The sequence below is a fragment of the Cavia porcellus genome, unplaced genomic scaffold (genome assembly GCF_034190915.1).
Source record: "Cavia porcellus strain 051 isolate PalLab524CR breed Dunkin Hartley unplaced genomic scaffold, mCavPor4.1 scaffold_5, whole genome shotgun sequence".
Classification (NCBI taxonomy): Eukaryota; Metazoa; Chordata; class Mammalia; order Rodentia; family Caviidae; genus Cavia; species Cavia porcellus.
The window spans coordinates 707,671-727,927 of record NW_026947488.1 but is presented as its reverse complement, the minus strand read 5'-3'; the positions used below and the strand labels follow the sequence as shown (position 1 = coordinate 727,927).

At 51.5% G+C, this 20,257-nt stretch overlaps 2 protein-coding genes across 3 annotated transcripts in view; both read left to right on the top strand.

Annotated features, from left to right (window-relative positions):
- Prpf6 (pre-mRNA processing factor 6) overlaps positions 1-8,818 on the top strand; it is a 51,874-nt gene extending 43,056 nt beyond the window's left edge. Inside the window, exons 14-21 of the mRNA XM_003462783.5 lie at positions 1,611-1,749; positions 2,766-2,885; positions 3,181-3,357; positions 3,839-3,972; positions 4,597-4,688; positions 5,602-5,716; positions 8,208-8,334; positions 8,577-8,818. Coding sequence (XP_003462831.1) covers positions 1,611-1,749; positions 2,766-2,885; positions 3,181-3,357; positions 3,839-3,972; positions 4,597-4,688; positions 5,602-5,716; positions 8,208-8,334; positions 8,577-8,729 — 1,057 coding nt within the window. The 3' untranslated portion in view covers positions 8,730-8,818. The remainder of the gene's footprint in view (positions 1-1,610; positions 1,750-2,765; positions 2,886-3,180; positions 3,358-3,838; positions 3,973-4,596; positions 4,689-5,601; positions 5,717-8,207; positions 8,335-8,576) is intronic.
- Positions 8,819-11,999: 3,181 nt separating this feature from the next.
- Positions 12,000-15,011, top strand: CUNH20orf204 (chromosome unknown C20orf204 homolog). Of its 2 annotated transcripts, none has more exons than XM_023561967.2 (4): positions 12,000-12,168; positions 13,942-14,211; positions 14,296-14,448; positions 14,622-15,011. In XM_023561967.2, the coding sequence occupies exons 1-4, from the start codon at positions 12,052-12,054 to the stop codon at positions 14,754-14,756; spliced, it is 675 nt and encodes a 224-aa protein (XP_023417735.1). In that variant the 5' UTR covers positions 12,000-12,051; the 3' UTR covers positions 14,757-15,011. The 2 variants fall into 2 exon arrangements, with proteins under 2 accessions (XP_023417735.1, XP_023417734.1); XM_023561966.2 differs by having other exon boundaries at positions 14,619-15,011.
- Positions 15,012-20,257: the final 5,246 nt, after the last annotated feature.

Sequence of the window (20,257 nt, the reverse complement as noted above, 5' to 3'; positions counted from 1 at the left end):
GCATTGAGTTCCTGTCTCTGGACACCCTCCATCTGTTTCCTTCTGGGTCCTCAGCTGCTCTCTGTACTTGGTAGGGACAGGCCTCACTGTTTCTCACTGAACCTACAGCTGGAAACTTTGAGCCCTTGTTTTATTTTATTTTGTTTCATTTCTTTTGTTTTTTCCTTTTCTTTCTGTTTTTCTATTTTCTTTCTTGGCTTCCTTTAATGTGAGTTTCTTCAGAACCTCTTTGCACGGGTTCTGCTGAAGCTTCAGTCCCCCTTCTGTCCCACTCGCTGGTTCTGTGTTTCAGAGTTAATAGAAACTTAGGGAAAATAGAGACATTTTGAAATGATGCTGACAGCTCATCCTGTAGTGGATCACCTGGGACATTGTTTAAATAGCAGTCTTTTACAGTGTGTGTCCTATAGGCAGAGATAATATCAGGTCAGGTGACAGAGAGGGGCTTTTCATCTCAAACAGCACATCTGCCAGGTGTGCATTGAGACCTTGTGGCTCCAGGTCTGAGTGTGCACTGCTGGCCACTCAGTGGCTCAGTGTCAGTTCCCTTGTGCTACCTTGCCCACTCAGGACAATGAGAGGTCACAGTAGTCCTAGAGTCTGCGACTTGGAGAACCTGGTGTTGCTCTGTGACGCCTTGCTCCATTTTTGTTGTTGTTGTTGTTGTTGTTGTGTTTTGTTTTTTGACAGGCGCTTTCTTTTTTGTTTGTTTTTGTCTTTTTCGTTTTTATCGGTACCAGGGATCGAACTCACGACTGCACATTTGCAAGGAAGGCGCTTATGCCACTCCCCAGCCCCCCACTGAGCTAAATCCCCCAGCCCCGACAGGCGCTTTCTTTATAGTTCAGGCTGGAATTGAATCCTCTGTGTGCAGTAGCCTAGGCGGGCCTCGAGCTCATAGCATTCCTCCTGCCTCAACCTCCTCAATGCTGGGATTACAGGTGTACACCACCATGCCTGGTTATGGTGTGGTTTTTGTATGATGGCTTTGCTATTTTTGCTGTGCATACTGAGGCTCAAAAGGGTTAACAGGAAGGGGCTGGGGATTTAGCTCAGCGGTATAAGCACCTGCCTTGCAAGCAGGCAGTCGTGAGTTCGATCCCCAGTACCGATAAAAAGGAAAAAGACAAAAAAAAAAAAAAAAAAAGGCATTAGGTCGCGATGAGTCTGGTGTTAACATCAAAAGGCAGTAGTAAGTCACTCAGAGTCTGAGGTTAATTCTTGATACTGAAACCATTTTTTTCCAATAAGACATTTTCTTCTGCTGTCAGAGACCCTTATCTTTGTCTGTGGATCCAAGGTGTCCTCTGTGGTTTGAGATGAAAAGCCCCTCTCTGTCACCTGACCTGATATTATCTCTGCCTGTAGGACACACACTGTAAAAGACTGCTATTTAAACAATGTGCTGCTTTGTGGAACCCTCTTCAGTCATTGATTTTAGATCCTTTATAGAGAGGAAAGATTTTCCCCTACTCTCCCCATTGTAAAACCTGGTAAATCATTTATAGTGCTGAACTTTGGAGTGGTAACTGTCTTTCTCGGTATCCTGACCATGGCTGTGTGCTCTTGTTTATGGCCTGGCTCTGGTGACTGTGGCCTCTGTCCTGCAGGGAGTCTCTGGAAGCACTTCTTCAGAGAGCTGTTGCCCACTGCCCCAAGGCAGAGGTGCTGTGGCTCATGGGTGCCAAATCGAAGTGGCTGGCAGGGGATGTGCCTGCAGCAAGGAGCATCTTGGCCTTGGCCTTCCAGGTGAGTAAAGGGTCGCTCGTGTTGAGAAGGACCTATGCATGAGACCCTGATGCTGGTGTTGGCCTGAGACCTGCTTATGTGCATGTCCCTTGGGATGTGTCCTGATTTGGGTACATTGCACTCTGTAGGTACCACGGGTTATGAGGCTCCTCCAACTGGGAGGAACAGCCCCTTGGAGGTGCGTATCTTTTGGTCCCTGCTCAATGGGACCACAGGCCAGATGTTTTAGAACACAGAACAGGGGCACCTGAAGGTCAAGCTGGTCTTGTACTCACAGTTGGCCTCAAACTCTCGAGTGCCTAGCTTGCCTAGCTTTAAAAAAAAAGTTGTCACACTATCCTATTTTATGCCAACATGAGTGTTAGGTAGTTTCCCAGCATACTGTGTGTGTGTGTGTGTGTGTGTGTGTGTGTGTGTGTGTGTTACTGAGGATTGAATTTAGGGCCTTTGCCTTAAGCTGTATCTCTAGCCTTTTTAATTTTTTTTTTTTTTTTTTTTTTTTTTAAATCTTGAGACGGTCTCACTAAGTTGCCCTTACTTGGTTTAAACTTGTGATCCTCTTGCTTCAGCCTCCATAGTGCTGGGGTTACTGGTGTATACCACCACACCTATTGCTAGCATACATTCATTCATTCATTCATTCATTCATTTGTTGGTCTTTTTGAGATAGGATCTTGCTGTGCAGTTTAGGTTAGTTTTGAACTCACTTTGTAGCCCAGGCTGGTCTTTGAGAGGCTGTGCTGTGTTTGAGTGGATGCTGAGGGTAAGACGGCTGGAGAGCTGTCAACATTGTTACTCAAGAGTTATGAGTCCCTCATCTCTGTGCCACAGTGAAAAAGGACTACCAGGAGTCTGTTCTGTCATCTACTAGCCTGGGAAGGGATTGGGACCACACTAGTCCCAAAGAAGAATGACTTTCGGCTCAGTTCCCAGTCCACCTGCCTTTGATTAACTGTGAACTAGTGCTGGTCAGTTTTGTTCTAAGCTCCTCCTAACAGCTGTGCTTTGCCCTCTAGGCCAACCCCAACAGTGAGGAGATCTGGCTGGCTGCAGTGAAGCTGGAGTCAGAGAACAATGAGTATGAGCGGGCCCGGAGGCTGCTGGCTAAGGCGCGGAGCAGTGCACCCACAGCTCGTGTGCGTAGTGGCAGGCCGGGAGGTTAGGGCCATCTGGAGTGCCTCTCGTACACACATGGACCTGGGGAAGACTAAAATGGGGAAGAGCTCAGACCACAGCCCAGTCTTGTTACTGGGTTTTAAAGTGCATCTGTTTCTGAATGCCTGCCTTTCATGTACATGAGATAGTTTACAAGGCACATGCAGATAGATGGAAGATGAATCATGGCAGAAAGCATGGTCACATAGGTGCTGGACAGGTGGCAGGTGCTATGGGAGTTACTCTAGTGCATGACATTGTGTCTCTGTTTGGCAGGTGTTCATGAAGTCCGTGAAGCTAGAGTGGGTGCTGGGGAACATTGCAGCTGCCCAGGAGCTATGTGAGGAGGCACTGAAGCACTATGAGGACTTCCCCAAGCTGTGGATGATGAAAGGGCAGATTGAGGAGCAAGGAGAGCTGATGGAGAAGGCTCGAGAAGCCTACAACCAAGGGGTGAGTCTCTCCGAGGACCCTGGACCACAGCCCACCTACTATATTGGAGCCGGACAATGGGATTGTCATTGCCTTCTGGATCTCAGGAGAATTGGAGGACAGGAACTTGCTCAGGTCCCAGCTGATAGAGCTGTGGACTCTAATTCCTTCATGGATTTTTTTTCCTTCTACTAGCACATGCCTGGCTCAGATGGAATGTATGGGATATAGGATGTGGCATACTATAAGTTAAGGCAGATATGTGCACAGCACAAGTGCATGTGTAGAATCCATACACATTTGCACATGTGCACAGCACAGCCATATGTATGACCCCGTGTGCATGTGTGTATAGGACACAACCAAATCTGAGAATCCCATGTGTGTGGCATGAAGTGCACAACTCAGTGGTCTTAAGACAAGCTTAGGTGGAGCCAGTGTGGCTGTGTTGCAGTCCATTATGGACACCACCTGAGTTCCTCTCTTGGCTCACCGACTACAGTTAAAGAAGTGCCCCCACTCCACACCACTGTGGCTCTTGCTTTCCCGGCTAGAGGAAAAGATTGGGCAGCTCACCCGAGCACGGGCCATTTTGGAGAAGTCTCGTCTGAAGAACCCAAAAAATCCTGGGCTGTGGTGAGTGTTGGGCTGTTTGTTGGCCCGTCTTCTTCGGGGGACTGTACTCCCTGTGCAAGAGTTGCTTGCAGGGTTTCAGATCAGGTTCCCATGGTGGGACAGCATAGTTTCTCTTTTTGGGAGCTAGGGCTGGTGAGCAAGACAGGCCAGGAGCTGGTTTGATGCTGACAGCATTAAGGAAGTGAAGAGTTAATGATGGGCTGAGAGTGAGGCTGAGATTACACTCTACAGAAGAAGTGGCATAGGCAAGGACTTGGGAGCTGAGCAGAAGTTTGCTGGGGGAAGCGTGATACTCGGTCTGGAGAGGTGCAGAGTCCAGGTCAGGGTGGCCGGCTGGCTGAATGTAAGAGGACACTGCCAACATTGTGCAGCTCTCTCCCCTGGGATGGTGTGTACTTGTCCAGGCTTGCATCTAGAGTGAGTGGGTTCCGAGGGCTTGGCTGGGGTACCTTCTTGGACCTGATAGGCTGTGGCTATGGCATCAGCATTACTTCCTCTTGTGAATAAGTTCTTTCTTACAGAGAACAGAATTTTAGCTCCACAATTACTAAAATGAGAGCTTTCTGAGAAGGCCCTTGTCAGTGTGCCAGCGGGTGGATGGATGTCCACGGCTTGTCTCCCCAGGTTGGAGTCTGTGCGGCTGGAATATCGTGCAGGACTGAAGAACATTGCCAACACACTCATGGCCAAGGCTTTGCAGGAGTGCCCCAACTCTGGTACGAATACCCTGGACTCCATGGAGGAGTGACATTTTCAACCAGGAGTTGAACCCACAGCCTCTGCACTGAGCTACATTCCTGGCCTATTTTTTTAAGATAGGGCCTCACTAAGCTACCCAAGCTGGGCTTAAATCCTCTCATCTCAACCTGCCAGCATGCTCGGATTACAGGCCTGTGCCACCACGCTCAGCTTGGGGTTTTACCTTTTTTTGTTTGTTTTTGTGATGCTGAGAATTGAATGTAGGCCTTGTGTGTCCTCAGCAAGTGCTCCATCATTGAGCTACACCCATATCCCTGTTTGGCTTTTTTAAAAAGCTGAACATTTAGTGAGGACTTTTGATTCTTACTATTTAGGAATTACATTTCTAATGACTCTTATGTATGTAGCAGCAACATATCTTTTGTTGTTGGCTGTTTAAGACTTTCCAGTACTCTCCATTTCCTCCCTTTTTTATTATCTCAAATTTAATCTGATCTTGCTCTGAGATTACCGTTTTTTTACATGAAACTTTACTAGTATTTCTGTTTTGCTACGGTAAATTCTTAGATGTCAGTGTATCATTTAGGGATGGGGATTTAGCTCAGCGGCTTAAGTGCCTGCCTTGCAAGTGTGTGGTCGTGAGTTCGATCCCAGGTACCGATAAAAACTAAAAAGACTAAAATAAATAAATAAAATAAAATAAAATAAAAATTCTTAGATGTGCAGTTACTATGTCAGTGGGAATGAAACCTCAAAAGTTGTTAATGCTTCTGTCACCGCAGAATATTGTCAGGAGGCAGCTGGTGGGTAAGAACTTAGGGCCTTTGGGCTGCCCCTAGGCAGGCCCCTTTCCGGGCAGCCCATGTAGGGCGGGCATGTTTCTGAATCCAGAGGTGGGTTGAGTTCCAGGTCTTTATTTCTGAACTTCAGGTATTCTGTGGTCTGAAGCTGTCTTCCTTGAGGCCAGGCCCCAGAGGAAGACCAAGAGTGTGGACGCCCTGAAGAAATGTGAGCACGACCCTCATGTGCTCCTGGCTGTGGCCAAGTGAGTGTGAGTCCTATTGGGTTGGTGACCCTTAGACCTAACGGCACCTTTTGCCGTCTGCCTTTCTCTGGCAGTGCTAACTGTGCCTGGGAGCAGGGTGAACACCCGTGGTCCTTGGCTCCCAGAGCTTTGTTTTGATTTTCTGGGATGTTGTGATCCCATGACACGCTGCTGTTGTTGCTGGGTGTCTGTGCATTCCACTCTGTCTCCTTGGTCCTCCTGGGCCCCTCCTTAGGCCCAAGCTCTCTTCCTCTTTCTTTCTCTTTCTTTCTTTCTTTCTTTCTTTCTTTCTTTCTTTCTTTCTTTCTTTCTTTCTTTCTTTCTTTCTTTTGTTCGTTCATTCGTTCGTTCGTTCATTTTTTTCTTTCATTTTGCGGGCTTCAACTGAGGGCCTTCACACTGAGCTACAGCCTCTCCCCTTTTTAAAATTTTTACATTTTTGCGGTGAGGTCTTGCAAAAGTTGCTCTTGCTAGTTTTAAATTTGTGATCCTTCTGCCTCAGTGGCCCTGGAATTACAGACCTGTGCTCAGCAAGTCCTGGGTTTCTGGGACGGATGTTGTTCTCCTTGTTTCTGCCAAATTTCAGTTCGTTTTGCATATAGGCTGGGTTACATGGCAGATAGATTTGCTGATGCTGGGGAAAAAAAATTTATTTTTTTGGTACCAGAGATTGAACTTAGGACCTCGTGCTTGCCGGGTAGGCACTTATGCCGCTGAGCTATATCCCCAGCCTCCACCATTTAAGTAATAAGCAAAACCACTTTGGATCAAGAGGCTTCAGCCAAGAAAGTCAGACTTTCAGCACTGAGATCCTGGGGACTACCCTGGGTCTAATCCTTATAAATGGGATAGAGATGGCTGACTAGAGTCCATCTCTCCACATGATTTTCAAGGCAAGAAGAGGTCAGCAAGTGACCTCAAAGCACATGGCGAATGCTGACTGATACTGGTTAGGAGTCTATTGGAGGCAGTTCTTGAGCCATGAAGGACATGAGGAAGATGGTACAAAGTTGTGGCTGCCAGAGCCATGCTAACCCCACAGGGTCTCTGCTCCCTAGAAAGACAAAGCCTGTGTTGTCCCTGAGGATGGCAGGGAAGGCAGCAGTGACCATGCAGAAGGGTGTGAAGTGGACTATCAGAGAGGACCAAGTGGTTCTGGGGCTTTCGCTTGGATTCCTGTGGCTGGTTTCAGGGTGGCAGTTGCCTTGGGTCGCACCCCCACCTCTCTACCTGCCCCACACACATCCTGCTCCAGTACAGTGAACAGAGGTACAGCTTCGTAGGGCTGCTCTTGGCTGTCCTGTGGGCGGCGCTGGGTCTCTAGGGGTCCAGTAGCTTGTGTACCTCTAGAAGCTCATGGCCTTTGCATATAAAGGAGGCTTCTCGGGATCTGGCTTGTGTCTGATCCAGCTTCCTTCCTTGTGTCCTTGTACTCCCTTATCCCAGAGTGACTTATGTCTGGCCCTCAGATAGGGCAACCATAAAACATTATAAAAGGCTTTGTTAAAGTAAATAAGTCACTCCCTGCTGTTCCCAAGCCAGTGTTCCATGTGTCTGCTATCTGAGCTTGTGCTCTTTAAATCACAGTTTATCTAACACCGAGCAATTAAGAGTGCCACAAGGCTTAAAAAACAATCAGGTTATCACAATGTGAAGTTATTCTGTTTGGTACTTGGGACCAGCATAGACAGCTGCCAAGAGTGGAGGGGTTACCTGGTCCGTCAGATTTTTCAGTGCCTGTCACTACTAGGGAAGCTGAGTTGTAGGAGGGTAGAGGCAGAGTCCAAAGCTGCTGGATGTGACGTGCCCATCACATACCCAGTGTATCCTGCTTCTGTTCTGCCTTCATGAACAGGTGGGAAAGGAGTGCCCATGGAGGCCCTAATTTGGTTTCTGATAGTCTACATTCTTAGCTTCCAACATAGACCCTTTTCATCCTGTCTTTGGGCATCTGGTGACTCTAGCATATATGCTGTGGTCCAAGTACTGTGGGGTTGCAGCCTCTGTCAGGATCAAATCTCCAGTGCTCACCAAAAGCCTAATTTCTTAGTGTTTGCTTGGTTTGCTGCAAGGAGCTGGCTGAAGAGCAGAGTGGTCCAGCAGACATTGTGTCTTAGAAGTAAGCTAAACATTATACAGTGCTAATCAGAGGCTTAATTATTGGTTGTTCAAGTTTGATTTCATCTTGTATTTGACTCAGAGAAAAGTTTGAAGATCTTGTTCTGTATGTGAATCTTTTGCTTGAAGAAGCAGTTTAGTTAGATGCTTGAAGGATGGTTATGATTGACAATTGGATGATTTTCAGTTAGCCAAGGAACTTCTTTGGGACCTGCTCATTGGTGCATGCCTGGGCTTGCTGGGGCTGTGTAGGTGTGGGGTGTAGCTGATGACCCACACAGGTGGGTAAAGGTGGTCCCAGGTCTTAGCCACAGCCCTGCAGGTGCCTTGTGCACCTCTCACTATGAGACCTGTTACCCCATTCTTGTGACAGGCTGTTCTGGAGTGAGCGGAAGATCACCAAGGCCCGGGAGTGGTTCCACCGCACAGTGAAGATTGATTCAGACCTGGGGGATGCCTGGGCTTTCTTCTACAAGTTTGAGCTGCAGCATGGCACTGAGGTAAGGCTGAACAGCAGGCACGCAGTGTCTTCCTGTCAGTGTCCTGGCCTCTGGTACTACAGGGAGCTCCGCCAGCCTTGGGCAACTCAAGAACCCAGTGCTTGCCTGCCCCACCAGCTGGACTGGGTGCTGCTTTTGGAGCTGGGTCCTGAGGGCAGGGAGGAGGCAGGTATAAGGGAGGTGAGGCTGCGGGATAGCCCAGGAGGAGTCCCACCTGAAGGCCTGTCTGATCCCTCCCCCAGGAGCAGCAGGAGGAGGTGAGGAAACGCTGTGAGAATGCAGAGCCCCGGCATGGGGAGCTGTGGTGCACCGTGTCCAAGGACATCACCAACTGGCAGAGGAAGATTGGGGAGATCCTGGTGCTGGTGGCTGCTCGCATCAAGAACACCTTCTAAGGAGTGGGTGGGGGTGGGACATGGACGCGTGTGCACAGGCCTTAGGTGTCTGTCTTCATTCATTAAAAATTTGTATGTAGTGTATCAGAGCTGGAGCCCCTGGTGTTTGTTTTTGAAGTCCCAGTCCATCTTCCTCTATATGAATGAGTGGTCGCAGCAGCTCTGGTTTGGGCATGAGGAAGTATGGTTGGGGTGCCAGGGCTTGTTGAGATTTGCTGGAGAAGGTGGTGGGAGCACAGGCTCTGCAGACAGCAGGACACCATCTCACAGGTCTGACATAGCAGGTTGGAGGCCACAGGGAACCAAAGCTCTGAGCGGGATAAAGCACTTGCAGGGTCGTACCCACAGGGTAGAGGACTGTTGGACTTGTGTCTAAAGGTACCCCCAAAGCCTCACGTGGCCTTGGTGGCATTTTCAGAGGCAGCAGGACCCTGTGTTCATGTGGGGGATCCAGAGTATGATTACTAAATTAGTCCAGGAATAGTTGGGGCCTCTTGGAGTTTGACTGTGAACAGGGTCTGTCCATGCTGCCTTCAAAGACCTCTAGGAAAGTGTAACCAGCAGGAAGTTGACTGATTTTTCCAGATTAACCTGGTTTTGCTAATTCATAGTAATTGTATCCTAAAGAAATTTTTTACTAGGTATTGAACCAAGACCTTCTCACTAAGTTGCATCACTAGTCTCCCTCCTCCCTCCCTCCTTTCCTCCCTCCCTCCCTCCTTTCTCCCTCCCTCCCTCCTTTCCTCCCTCCCTCCCTTCCTCCCTCCCTCTTTTCCTTCCTCCCTCCCTCCCTCCTTTCCTCCCTACTTTCCTCCCTCCCTCCTTTCTTCCCTCCTTCCCTTTCCTTCCCTCCCCCTTCTTCCTTTTCTCTTTCTCTCCCTCTCTCTTTCCCTCCCTCCCTCCCTCCTTCCTTTCTTCTTTCTGTCTTTCTTTCGTTTGTAACAGGGTTCAAATTCATGACCTCACACTTAGGAGGAAAGCACTTGAGCCACTGAGCTAAATCCTCTGCCTCTCCTTTTTCTTTTTTGCAACATAGGTTCTAGTTGCCCTGGCTGGGCTCAAACACTTAATCCTCCTGCCTCAGCCTCCTGAGTCCTGGGATTATAGGTATATGCCACCACACCTGGCTGTTTATCTCCATTGCTAGTTGGAAGACTATTACTTAGCCAGGTGTGGTGGCCTATGCTTATGATCCCAGCACTCTGGGAGACTGAGGTAGAATCTCAAGTTCAGACCCAGCCAGGGTAACTTAGTGATTTAACCAGACCCTATGCTAAAATAAAAAAAAAAAAAACAAGAAAAGGGGTTGGGGGTATACTTAGTGGAACAGCCCTGAATCACAGTAGAGACACAGAGACAGATATAGATACCCAAGAGACTTGGCTTTGTGGCCTTTATGCTACACGAGGGTGAAGGGCTTCCTGGGGCCCTGTGTCAGTACTTGTGTGCATTCACTTGAGAACCATCTAGTCATCTTGGGTGTGCGGGTGGTGCTGAAGATACCTGGCTGGAGGTCCTGGTTGGTGTAGAGGACAAGTGGATGATCTTCAGGTTGCTGGGCAGAAGAGATGCAGTCATATGGGCTGATAAGGGCTCAGCCCTCTGAGCTCTGCTTTCTGGGCAATAGCTTTTCCCGGTCTTCCTAAGAGATGAGTCCCAGAGGCCGCTATGTTTTGTGGTGCCTGTGACAGGGCCTACAGTGTGGTCAAAGCACTCCTACAGGGGTTCTTGTGCTGGCCTGTGTTCCTGTTCACTGCTGACAGGTAAGGATGGGAAGCCCTGTGACCACATGGGGTAGAGTGAGTCCCAGTGGACTCCTGTCCTGCTACAGATGCAGCCCTACCTCCTCTGTGGTGCTGGGAACCTGGAGGGTAGGATAGCAGGGCAAAGGATCAGTCCCCAGGTGATGCAGGAGCCGATGATTGTTTGGTGCTGGACAGGTCACATGGAGTTGCCAGCTCACACACAGCTTGCACATCTGCTCCCCATTGAGGCCCTAGGAGCTTCTTGGGTGTTTCTATGGAAACTGGGAGGGAGCCTTGGAATTCCCTGTAAAGAGGGAGTGCCAAGCCAGCCCATCTCCTTACAGATGAAAAGGGAGGACTTGGCTGTGGACTCAGGCTGCTGGTGACCACTGTCATAAGTGGGCTTGGTCTCCTTGATTCTTCCCCTGATTGGAGAGCTGAGTGTATAGTCGGGGTCACTGAAAAGGGTGATAGAGAAGGGTTCCTGTGGGGCTGTTGGAAGATTTCAGAGCAGCTACACTGTCCGTGTCTGCACACATTTCTCATTTAAGAGGGTGTATTTCCTGGTTGGTTTGAGGTGCAGCTACCTGTGTGCCTCACCAGCTTTTCTTCCTGGGAGCACATCTCTTTGCTTTTTTTTCCTTTTTCCTGGTTTTTTGAGACAGGGTCTCACTATACAGTTTAGATTGGACTTGAACTCACTTTGTAGCCCAGGCTGGCCTTGAAGAAGTCCTCCTGCCTCAACCTCCCAAGTGCCTTCGCTTTTGTGTCTGCGTGTGTGTGTGTGTGTGTGTGTGTGTAAGAGAGACAGACAGGCAGACAAGACATGTCTCACTATGGAGTTCAGGATGGCTTTGAACTTGCTTGGTAGCCCAGTCTGGCCTCGAACTTGTGATTCTCCTGCCTTGGTCTTCCAAGTGCTGGGATTACAGGTATATGCCACCAGGCCTGGCTTACCTTAGCTTTTCTAAAGCTGAAAAATTTCTATTCTCCAGGTAAAGGTGAACTGTATGTTCCAGAGGCTGCTCTTACACTCAAAGACTCTGACCTCACTCCCTCATGAAAGACCCCTTCATTCCAGGAGAGGCAAGGCTGAGCCAGCAGTGGAGCCTTGGGAAGTCCCGAATCTTGGCACCTGCTAGGGCAGGACTGCCTGATGTCAAGGTACAGGGGCTGGTGGTCATGAGCAAGGGATTAAGTCCTGTCCACCAGGTTCTGCTCATCAGGTCCCTGGGAAAGGCAGAACCTGCTGACCACAAAGACAGGCCCTGGCACCCTTGCCCAGCTCGCTTTACGCACTAGCTGGCCCTACACTGCCCTGTGCCAACCGAACACCCTACACCTACACAGTAGGGTCTTCCCTGGGGCTAACTCAATTCAAGCCCTATGGTAGCCGCTGGGTGCCAGAGTTTAGGTTGAAGCAATTGGATAGACAGTGAGTGGGGGAGCAGGGCTGGGCTGCTGGCCTCTCCCCTTCCTTTCCTCCTGTTCCCTCCCTCCTTTGCTGGAGGAGCCAACTTCAAAAGCTTCTCCGCGTGCCCTGCTGCAGTCCTGTGCCTGTGCAGGGAGGGCTGTAGATGTGTTGGACCTCCTGTGGCTGCCCAGTGCTGTCCACACACCACCAGAGGACTTCAGGGACATGCGCATGGCCAGTTGGAGGGAGTAAGGGAGGGCCAGACCTCGAGAGGCCCATGGTGAGCAATGGGGGCGGGGGGTGGGGTGGAGGTGAGGGGGAGCTTAGGCCAAGGGGCTGGTGTGCATACAGCTTGGAGAATGCTGCTTCTCTGGTGACTCCCTGAACCCTGTCTGGCCTTGAACTCCCTGATGGCTCCTGTCACAGCCCAGCTGTGGGTGCTGGCACTCTGGTCTTCTTGGAACCTGTTCTCCAATGATGAGCAGTCTGAGCTCTGGGCCTGGGGGGGTTGTAGACACTGGCTGAGTGGCCAGCACTCCCAGTGTGGGGCTTAGCCAGCGCTGAACGTCTTCCTGCAGCTCCTGCTAGCCTGCTCACATCTAACTCTTGTTCTTAGTGACTGATCTACAGTAGGCAGGGGGCGGTCGGCACTTTTGAGTGCACCTTGCTGGCCGTGGTTCTGTTGGATTTCAAGAATGGGCCACAGTGAACTGAATCTGTGGTGCCGCAACAGGAGCCTGCCACTTCTACTCCCCAGCTCTAGGCAGGCTTGGGTGTGTTTCCTCAGGCACCCCTGCCTGGGCTGGGAAGCCGAGTCCTGTCTTCTTACTGGGTTCACATGATTAATTTTCCAGCCCAAGTTGGCTGGCTGACTCCAGTCTGGGGCCGGGGGCAGGTTTGGGAACTGGCCCTTTTGCAGCCTGAGGCAGCCATCGGCTGTCTCTTCAATGTTTGGGCTTCTCCCAGAGCGAGTTTTCTCTGTTCTTGGGGGTAGAAGGCCTTTGGATCAACTGTGCTGGCAGGATTATGTGGCGGCTCTCTTCCTCCCCTATGGCCTCTGGGGATTTCCCTAGCCGCCTTCTGCCAGTGAAGTGTGACTTGGAGCTCTGAGCCCTGGCCTCTGTCTCAGTTTGGTTTGGGGTGCATGGGTGGGGGACCCCAGCTCCTATGGTTCAGAGCTGGTTGTAGCAGAAGCATTGATGGAAAGGAGGAGCCACAAAGGAGTGTAGCAGTTTGCCCCCCAGCTGAGGAGGCAGGTATGTAGCTCCTGCCCACGGGCGCAGAGAGGTAAAGTGGGGGAGTTAGAAAGGAGAGCCCATTTCTGGGTTTGGGTTGTGGCTAGCAGGTATGGGAGTGAACATGGCTGTGTGAGGCTGTACGTGGCTAACTTCCTGCTGTACCCCAGAACTGGCCACACCAGATGTGCAGAGCCAGGTGAGCCCTTCCCTCTGCTGCCTTATGGGTGCTCCATCCCTTGCTTGCCGTTACCCCAGGTATGCTAGTGTCAGGCCTCTTTCCTCTGGACTTGTGCGCCTTTTTGGGTCCTTTAAATCTCAGTGAAATGTCCTCTATAGCCCCTGTAGCACACCTAGAGTCCTGTGCATTATTTTTTCCTCCCCTTAAGAAGGCAGAGTTTTGGGCTGGGGATTTAGCTCAGCGGCATAAGTGCCTACCTTGCAAGCAAAAAAAGGCAGAGTTTTGGGCCAGGCATTTGTCTCAGCACTATAAGGTGCCTGCCTGACAAGGACGAGGTCATGAGTTCAATCCCTGGTACAAAAAACAAACAAACAAACAAACAAAAAACATTATGGGCGCAAGCGCCTGCCTGGCAAGTGTGAGGTCATGAGTTCAATCCTCAGTACTGGGAAAAAAAAATGAAGGCAGGGTTTTATCCTGCTAGACCTACTCTCAGGACCTTTGTTGAGTACTCACCTCTCCACCTTACACTGGCTCAGACATTTGTCAGTGGCCCAAAGTGCCTGCCAGTTTGTGCCTCCTGCTAGGACTCATCCTATAATTCAGGTGCCCAACCCCGACCTGTCATCCCCTACAGGTACCCCCAAGACCTGTGTTCTGGGCACTCGTGCTGGTGCTGTTGGGGTTTGCGCTGGGCTGGGCCCGGCAGCGCTCCTGCAGCGTCCCTGACGTGCTCCACCACTATCGTGCCGTTATCTTTGAGGACCTCCACGCAGCCATGAGGCAGGTCAAACCAGAAGTTCAAAGGACAGGACTGGGCTCCAGACGCCACCATTTAATTCGGAAAAACCTGACTGGGGATAGCGAAGGGCTGGGACGGCCTGAGGTCTCCTGTGGTACCCAGGAGGTATGGAGGGGGCGCCCCACCCATGTCCATCTGCTTCTCCCCTCGATGCCTCTGTCCCCCAGCTTTCTTCCTTTCCCTCCCAAGGAGCACAGTATCCTACTGTCCATTAAGTCCCTGGGTCGGACCCTGCGCGGAGCAGTAGCAGGGGACCGCCGTGGAGCCCTGGAGAAAGCAGCGTGGACAGTAGCCATTCGGACCGAGGCAGTGATGCGTCGTCACTGCTGGACGCCACCACAGGTGTGTGCCTGAATGCGTGCAGGTGCAGACCGCCTCTCTGCCGCAATCTCCCCAGCTGATCATGACCTAAGGGCTGGGGCTCCTGTGGCCCCTGGGCAAGGTAGGGGCTGGGTATGAGCTGCAGGGGCGGGTGCGGGACGCGGAACACTCCTGACTGCTGGTCCCCACAGCAGAGCTGGTGGCCTAGGACGCGCCCTGCCTCTCGTCGTGGCAGCCGGAGGCGCCTTCTCCTGCGTGCCCTGGACACAGTCGCCACCTGCTGGGAGAAGCTCTTCGCGCTTCGTGCCGCGGCCACCAGTAAATCCTAACGCCCCAGCGCTGCCCATGAGTGCTGGGATGCAGAGAACTGGGGTGGAGGATCTGATCGGAGACAGGACGGGCCTCTTTGGGAATGGGCTTTATTCGCGGTGTGCACGGCGACCTCGACCCTTCCACCGGTACAGCTCGCGCTCACGGAAGGACCCAGGACGTGGAGAAGCGAGCCCCACCCAGCCGTGGCCATCCTGATGTGGCCCACGTCCCATGAACCAAGCGAGACCTTAATAAATGGGGTGTTGCTGCGGGCCGACTCTTCCTCTCTTCCCCCGTGTGGCTGTGCGCCTGAGCCGCCTAGTCGGCTCCTAGACGGGGAGGAGGAGCAGCGAGGCAGCAGCGCTTGGCGCTTTGCTCTGCACCTGGGAGCGGGCGGGGCCGGTCTTCCCAGCCTCGGGCAACAGGGGGCGCGCTCTGGACACTGGTCAAGCGGGCCAAGTTCCCCCAACCTGTGCCTGCGGTTTTGAGGGGCGCTCTAAAGCTTCAAGCATCCATCCTAGTCCACTCCGGACGAAGCGGGAGGGTGGAAACGGAGGGGAGGGGAAGGCAGAGCGTGGTGAATTCAGAGCAAAACAACCGGATAAAGGAAACCGGCCTGAGGGGAAGCCGCCCTACCGCCCCGGCTGAGCTTGGCCAGGCCATTTCCTGCTGCCCCAGGGATGGCTACGATGTAGGTGGGGGAGGGGGCTCCAGAGAGTGACCAAGCCCCGTCCTTAGGCCAGCCGACTGGCCCCTAGTGTCTGCACAGTCTTGGCTGTCTGCCTTTCCCTTATCCTGGCCCCGTAGTTCTTGGTCCGGCACCTGACTTCACCTCCTGGGCGGGAGAGGTGGCCCGGGACTAACGAAGGTCTTGCCCATGCCTGTGGCACAGCCAAGCAAGAGACTCTGAAAGCCCTTGTTGGGACAATCTGCAAAACCAATAGCCAGCCACAAAGCTTATTCTGGGTCCTCTGGGGCATGTATGGTCTGCCTAACGGAACCAGTCCTGGGTCAAGGCATGTGGGCAGGGAGTGGGGCTTCCTGACCTCTGTGCATTCGGATTCCTTGAATGTTCAAACTTCTTACAGAGCTCCCAGGCCATGTCTGAGCACAGGCTGGGGACTCTACATCTCACTGCTGCATCTCCCGCATCATGGAGTGCTGTGCGAGGGACTGAAGGATGCCAAGAGGGACCCACATGCATGGACCTGTCCAGAGGCAGTGCAGGTGTGGAGTGTCTTCTACAAAGTAGGCGTGTGAAGGCCAGGCCTGCTTTGGCATGTGGATGGAAGGCAGAACAGGAAAGGGTGGTCCCGAGTCCTGGATGGACCTTCATCCTGAACTGTGGAACACTAGTGGGAGAACTGTAATACTGGAGCGAATGGTACTCCCTTCAAAGGCTCTGATAGGGTGTAGCCAAGAGTCCTGAATGAGGGAGAAAGGCCCAGTTTTGTGGGAACAGAAGGTTACGGCAGCAGAACCTGATGGGGGTGGAGAAGGTAGGGAGGAGCCCCAGGTAGGAAGTATCTGCAGGGTGCAACCTGGATACCCAGACGCTCTAGGGGTGGGGGAGTCCAGCCGTGTATTTGCTGGCAGCTTGCACTTGGACTTATCCAGCTCTAGGGCCCATGGGGAGAACATTTCTGTGCAAGAGGCATCTGGGCAAGGCCTCCTGGGTGTCCCATAGCTGCTGCCCACCCACAGTGTTCCCTTCTTTTCAGAGTCACTGGAGCTGGACAGTGGGTGGGCAGCAAAGCAGCCCCACCTCCTGAGACTGGGAAAGGATCCAACAAACCGCCTCCTCAAGGGAGCTGGAAGAGGGGCTGAGACCTCAAGCTTTGGAGACACTTTTTGGTGTCTGAGTCCTAGACCACAACCACTCAGTGGGGAGAGAAGCCCCTGCATTCCAGCCCGGTGTTTACTCTACAGAGCTTGTCTTGGAGGCCCCCTTCAACCCACTGCGTTCCTCCTGCAGGGGGGCAGGCAGGTGCAGAGTCGCACATAGAGGCTCAAAACTGTGGCGTCACAGAGATTAAGAGGGGACACCAGGTACCTGTACAGACCTGAGACACAGGTTCTTTAGACCTAGCACAGAGGTCCTAGCAGAGGATCTCTCATGCCTCTGTGGAGCTGCAGAAGACAGAGCATATCTTCCTCAACTATTCTCAGCACAGGCCAGCACACAAGTTGCTCCTGTCTGCTGGCTGGAACTGACCCAAAGCAGCCCAGAGAAGCAGTGGCACTTAGAGTCTCACAGAGATGGGGCTATGCATTATATTGCCCCAGCTCACAGTGGCCTTCTTGGGGCTCAGCTGTTTCCAGGGAGGTGGGGTCTGAGGGGACTGTGCCAGGGTGCCAGATGGACCCTGCAGGGCACTGGCTGGGTTGTGCAACTTCCTACAGCCCAGGAACCAACCCCCCATCCCATGTGTAGAGCTGAGAGGTGGAGCCCAGTAGACTTTGAAGGGAGCCTGGGTCCCATGACTAGACTGGGAGCCTTTGAAAGAACATCTGGAACTCCAGCGACAGGCTAATTTCTGGATTTGCAAGACCAAGTTAATCCTGACTTTGCCACTGTGGGTTCCCCACCTCCAAAGGGGGTGAGGACTACAGTCTCTCCTTGAGCAGGGATGGGACCTCTCCCTCATCCCTCCCCATCCCACCAAGGAGTATTGCTGAGTAGAGCAAGGGGAGGTTAAGAAAGATGGCAATGTCTTCAGAGTGCCCTGTCTGCATGCAGCCTCAGCTGGGTAGGCAGGGTGCAAGTGAGCAGAAAGCAGAGAAGCTGGGCAGCACTGTGGACAGGGAGGAAACACCTGCTCCCAGACCTGGAGGATGCATGACCTTGTGGGCCTGGGCCCTTTGCATGTGAACACAAGTGTGGAGTCTCAAGACCCACAGGTGTGCAAAGAGGTTGCCTGCCTCTGCTGTGGCTGGCCCGGAAACAAACAAGCCCCCCTCCTCAGGAAGCATATGCTCATTGGGAGGTACCAGGTGCTGAAGCCCATTGTCCCTGTTAGTGGCCTTCAGGATCCTGGGGGGCAGGGACAGCCCCCATCCTGCCCCCTCCCCAGGAAAAGAACCAACCTTGTAAACACAGAAACAAACACTCACCCCCATTAGGATCCAGAAGGAAGAGCAGGGAGGAGGTTGCGCCTGCCTTGGGAACTGAATACTTGTGGGGGAATGGAAGACCCTTGGGGGCCAGCATGGCAGCGGTGGGTGGGGGGCTCTGGGGAAGGTGGGATGTCCCAGGGTCACCTCCTAGCTATAGAAACAGGACTTCTGCTCTTGGCTATGGAGGGAACAACAGCCTGATCTGCCTTGGGGCACTCGCTGGCATCCCCTCAGTTGCTGTCTCTTTCCCCACAGGCCAGTTGGGACCACTACGGCTTGGGGAGAGGAGGCCAGGACTCCCTGTCCTTGGGCCACCCCTGGCGCCCCCCGCCCGGCAGGAGGCCAGGGGTTGGGGCTGCAGCCTGAGATAAGCGGCACTTCCTGCACTTGCTCCCAGCGCCAGCCCTCTGCTTCCTGTTTTCCCAGGCAGCCGGCAGGCAGTGATGGGGAAGACGGGGTGGAGTCCGGGGGGTGCAGTTGGTCGTGGGATACAGGGTGGGGTCAGAGGGGAAAGGGCATCTCTGAGACTGTGGTTGTGGGGGGAGGGAGCCAACTAGGCTGAGCATCCCTGAGGAGCAGCACGGTCCTCATTCCAGTTCAGTCCTTGCTGGGCCGGACAAACCTTCCCCCTATGCAGTGGGCTGAGCCTGGAGCAGAAGAGTAGAGAGCTTCGGTGCAGCGGCTGGTCAATCCCTGCAGAACAGACAGGCGCAGGGAAGTAGGCTCAGGCTGGTACCACTGCCACGCACTTTGGTTTGGGGTACCTGTTGGGACTTGGAGGTCAACCATTCCAGACCTAGGGATTTGGGGGATTTCTTCTTCTTTTTTTATTGGTGCATGTTAGATATACATAATGATAACATTCATCATAAGGAATTTGTGCCTGTACCTGATCTATTTTGCTGCTTTTTCCCATTCCTCTCCCCTCCCTTCAAGTCCTCTTACCCTCCTTGTTTACAAAAGTTTTGTTTCCATTTTTTCCTTTTATTCTTTTTTTGTTTTTCCTTGTCCTTTCCTTCCTTTTCCCCTTCCTCCCCCTTGTTCCCCTTCTGATTTAAACATTTTCTTCCTGGGTACAAGTTTCTTAACCTAGGTTTCAAACTTAGTCATTAGAAGTATAACTATGGGGGCTGGGGATTTAGCTCAGCGGCATAAGCGCTTGCCTTGCAAGCAGGCAGTTGTGAGTTCGATCCCTGGTACCGATAAAAAAAAGAAAAAGAAGTATAACTATGTATTATTAATAAAAATATATCCTTGCTGGGTATAGTTGCCTATTCCTGTAATCTCAGCACTTGGGAAACTGAGGCAGGAAGATCACAAGTTTGAGACCAGCTTAGACTATGTAGTGAGAACCTATCTTAAAACAAAACAAACAAAAACCTTGTATGTAAATGTTCACAACAGTATTTATGCACAATAGCTAAAAAAGCAGAAACAATATAAATGTCTGTCAATTTGGTGACTATATAAATGTGGCATATTCACACAAGGACAGAATATTACTCAGCTGCAAAGAGGAAGAACATTCTGATTCAGCCCGACACGTGTGACACCAAGGGAACCAGGCAACATGCAGTGTAGCAGAGGACATGCAGTGTGCCTCCTGACACAACTTTCTGCTTTGCTGGAGTGAGGCTGTCTGAAACTTTCCTGAGTATACTGTCACCCTGTGCACATGAATCTGTAATAAGGGTTAATTTTTATTTAGACATTGTAAGAAATTAATAATGAAATGTAAAAGAATGGCCAGGCATGATGGCACACACTTATAACCCCAGCACTAGGGAAGCTGAGGCAGGAAGATCCAAACTTCAGGAGGACTGCCTGGGCAAATTTGTAAGGCCTTGTCTCAAATTGAAAAACGTAAAAACGGCTGTGGCTGTGGCTCAGGAGCAACGTATGCGAAGCACTGAGTTCAATCTCCAGTATTAAAAAAAGATATTAAAACAGTATGCTATAAGGAAAAAACCTAGCATGCTACGAGAAGGGTACATGAATATTCTCTCTGACTTCTACACCGTGCTCACCCCTCTGGCTGACCTTGGGCCTTTGTTTTTTGGTACTGGGGATCAAACTCACAACCTTGTGCTTGCCAGGCAGGCACTTATGCCGCTGAGCTACATCCCTGGCTCCTAAAATATGGAAGTGTACTCTTTTTTTGGAACCCGGGATCAAACTCACAACCTCACACTTGCCAGGTAGGCACTTATGCTACTGAGCTAAATCCTCAGCTCCTGGCTTTGAATAACTGCAGTCTTGGAAAGTGCATCTGTGCCTGAGGAGACGAGGGTGATGAAGTGTCCAGAATAGCTGAGTCCACAATGGGAAACATTTATTTATTTGTTTGTTTATGTGAATGTGTATTTTGTTTTGTTTTTGAGATAGGGTTTTGCTATGTAGT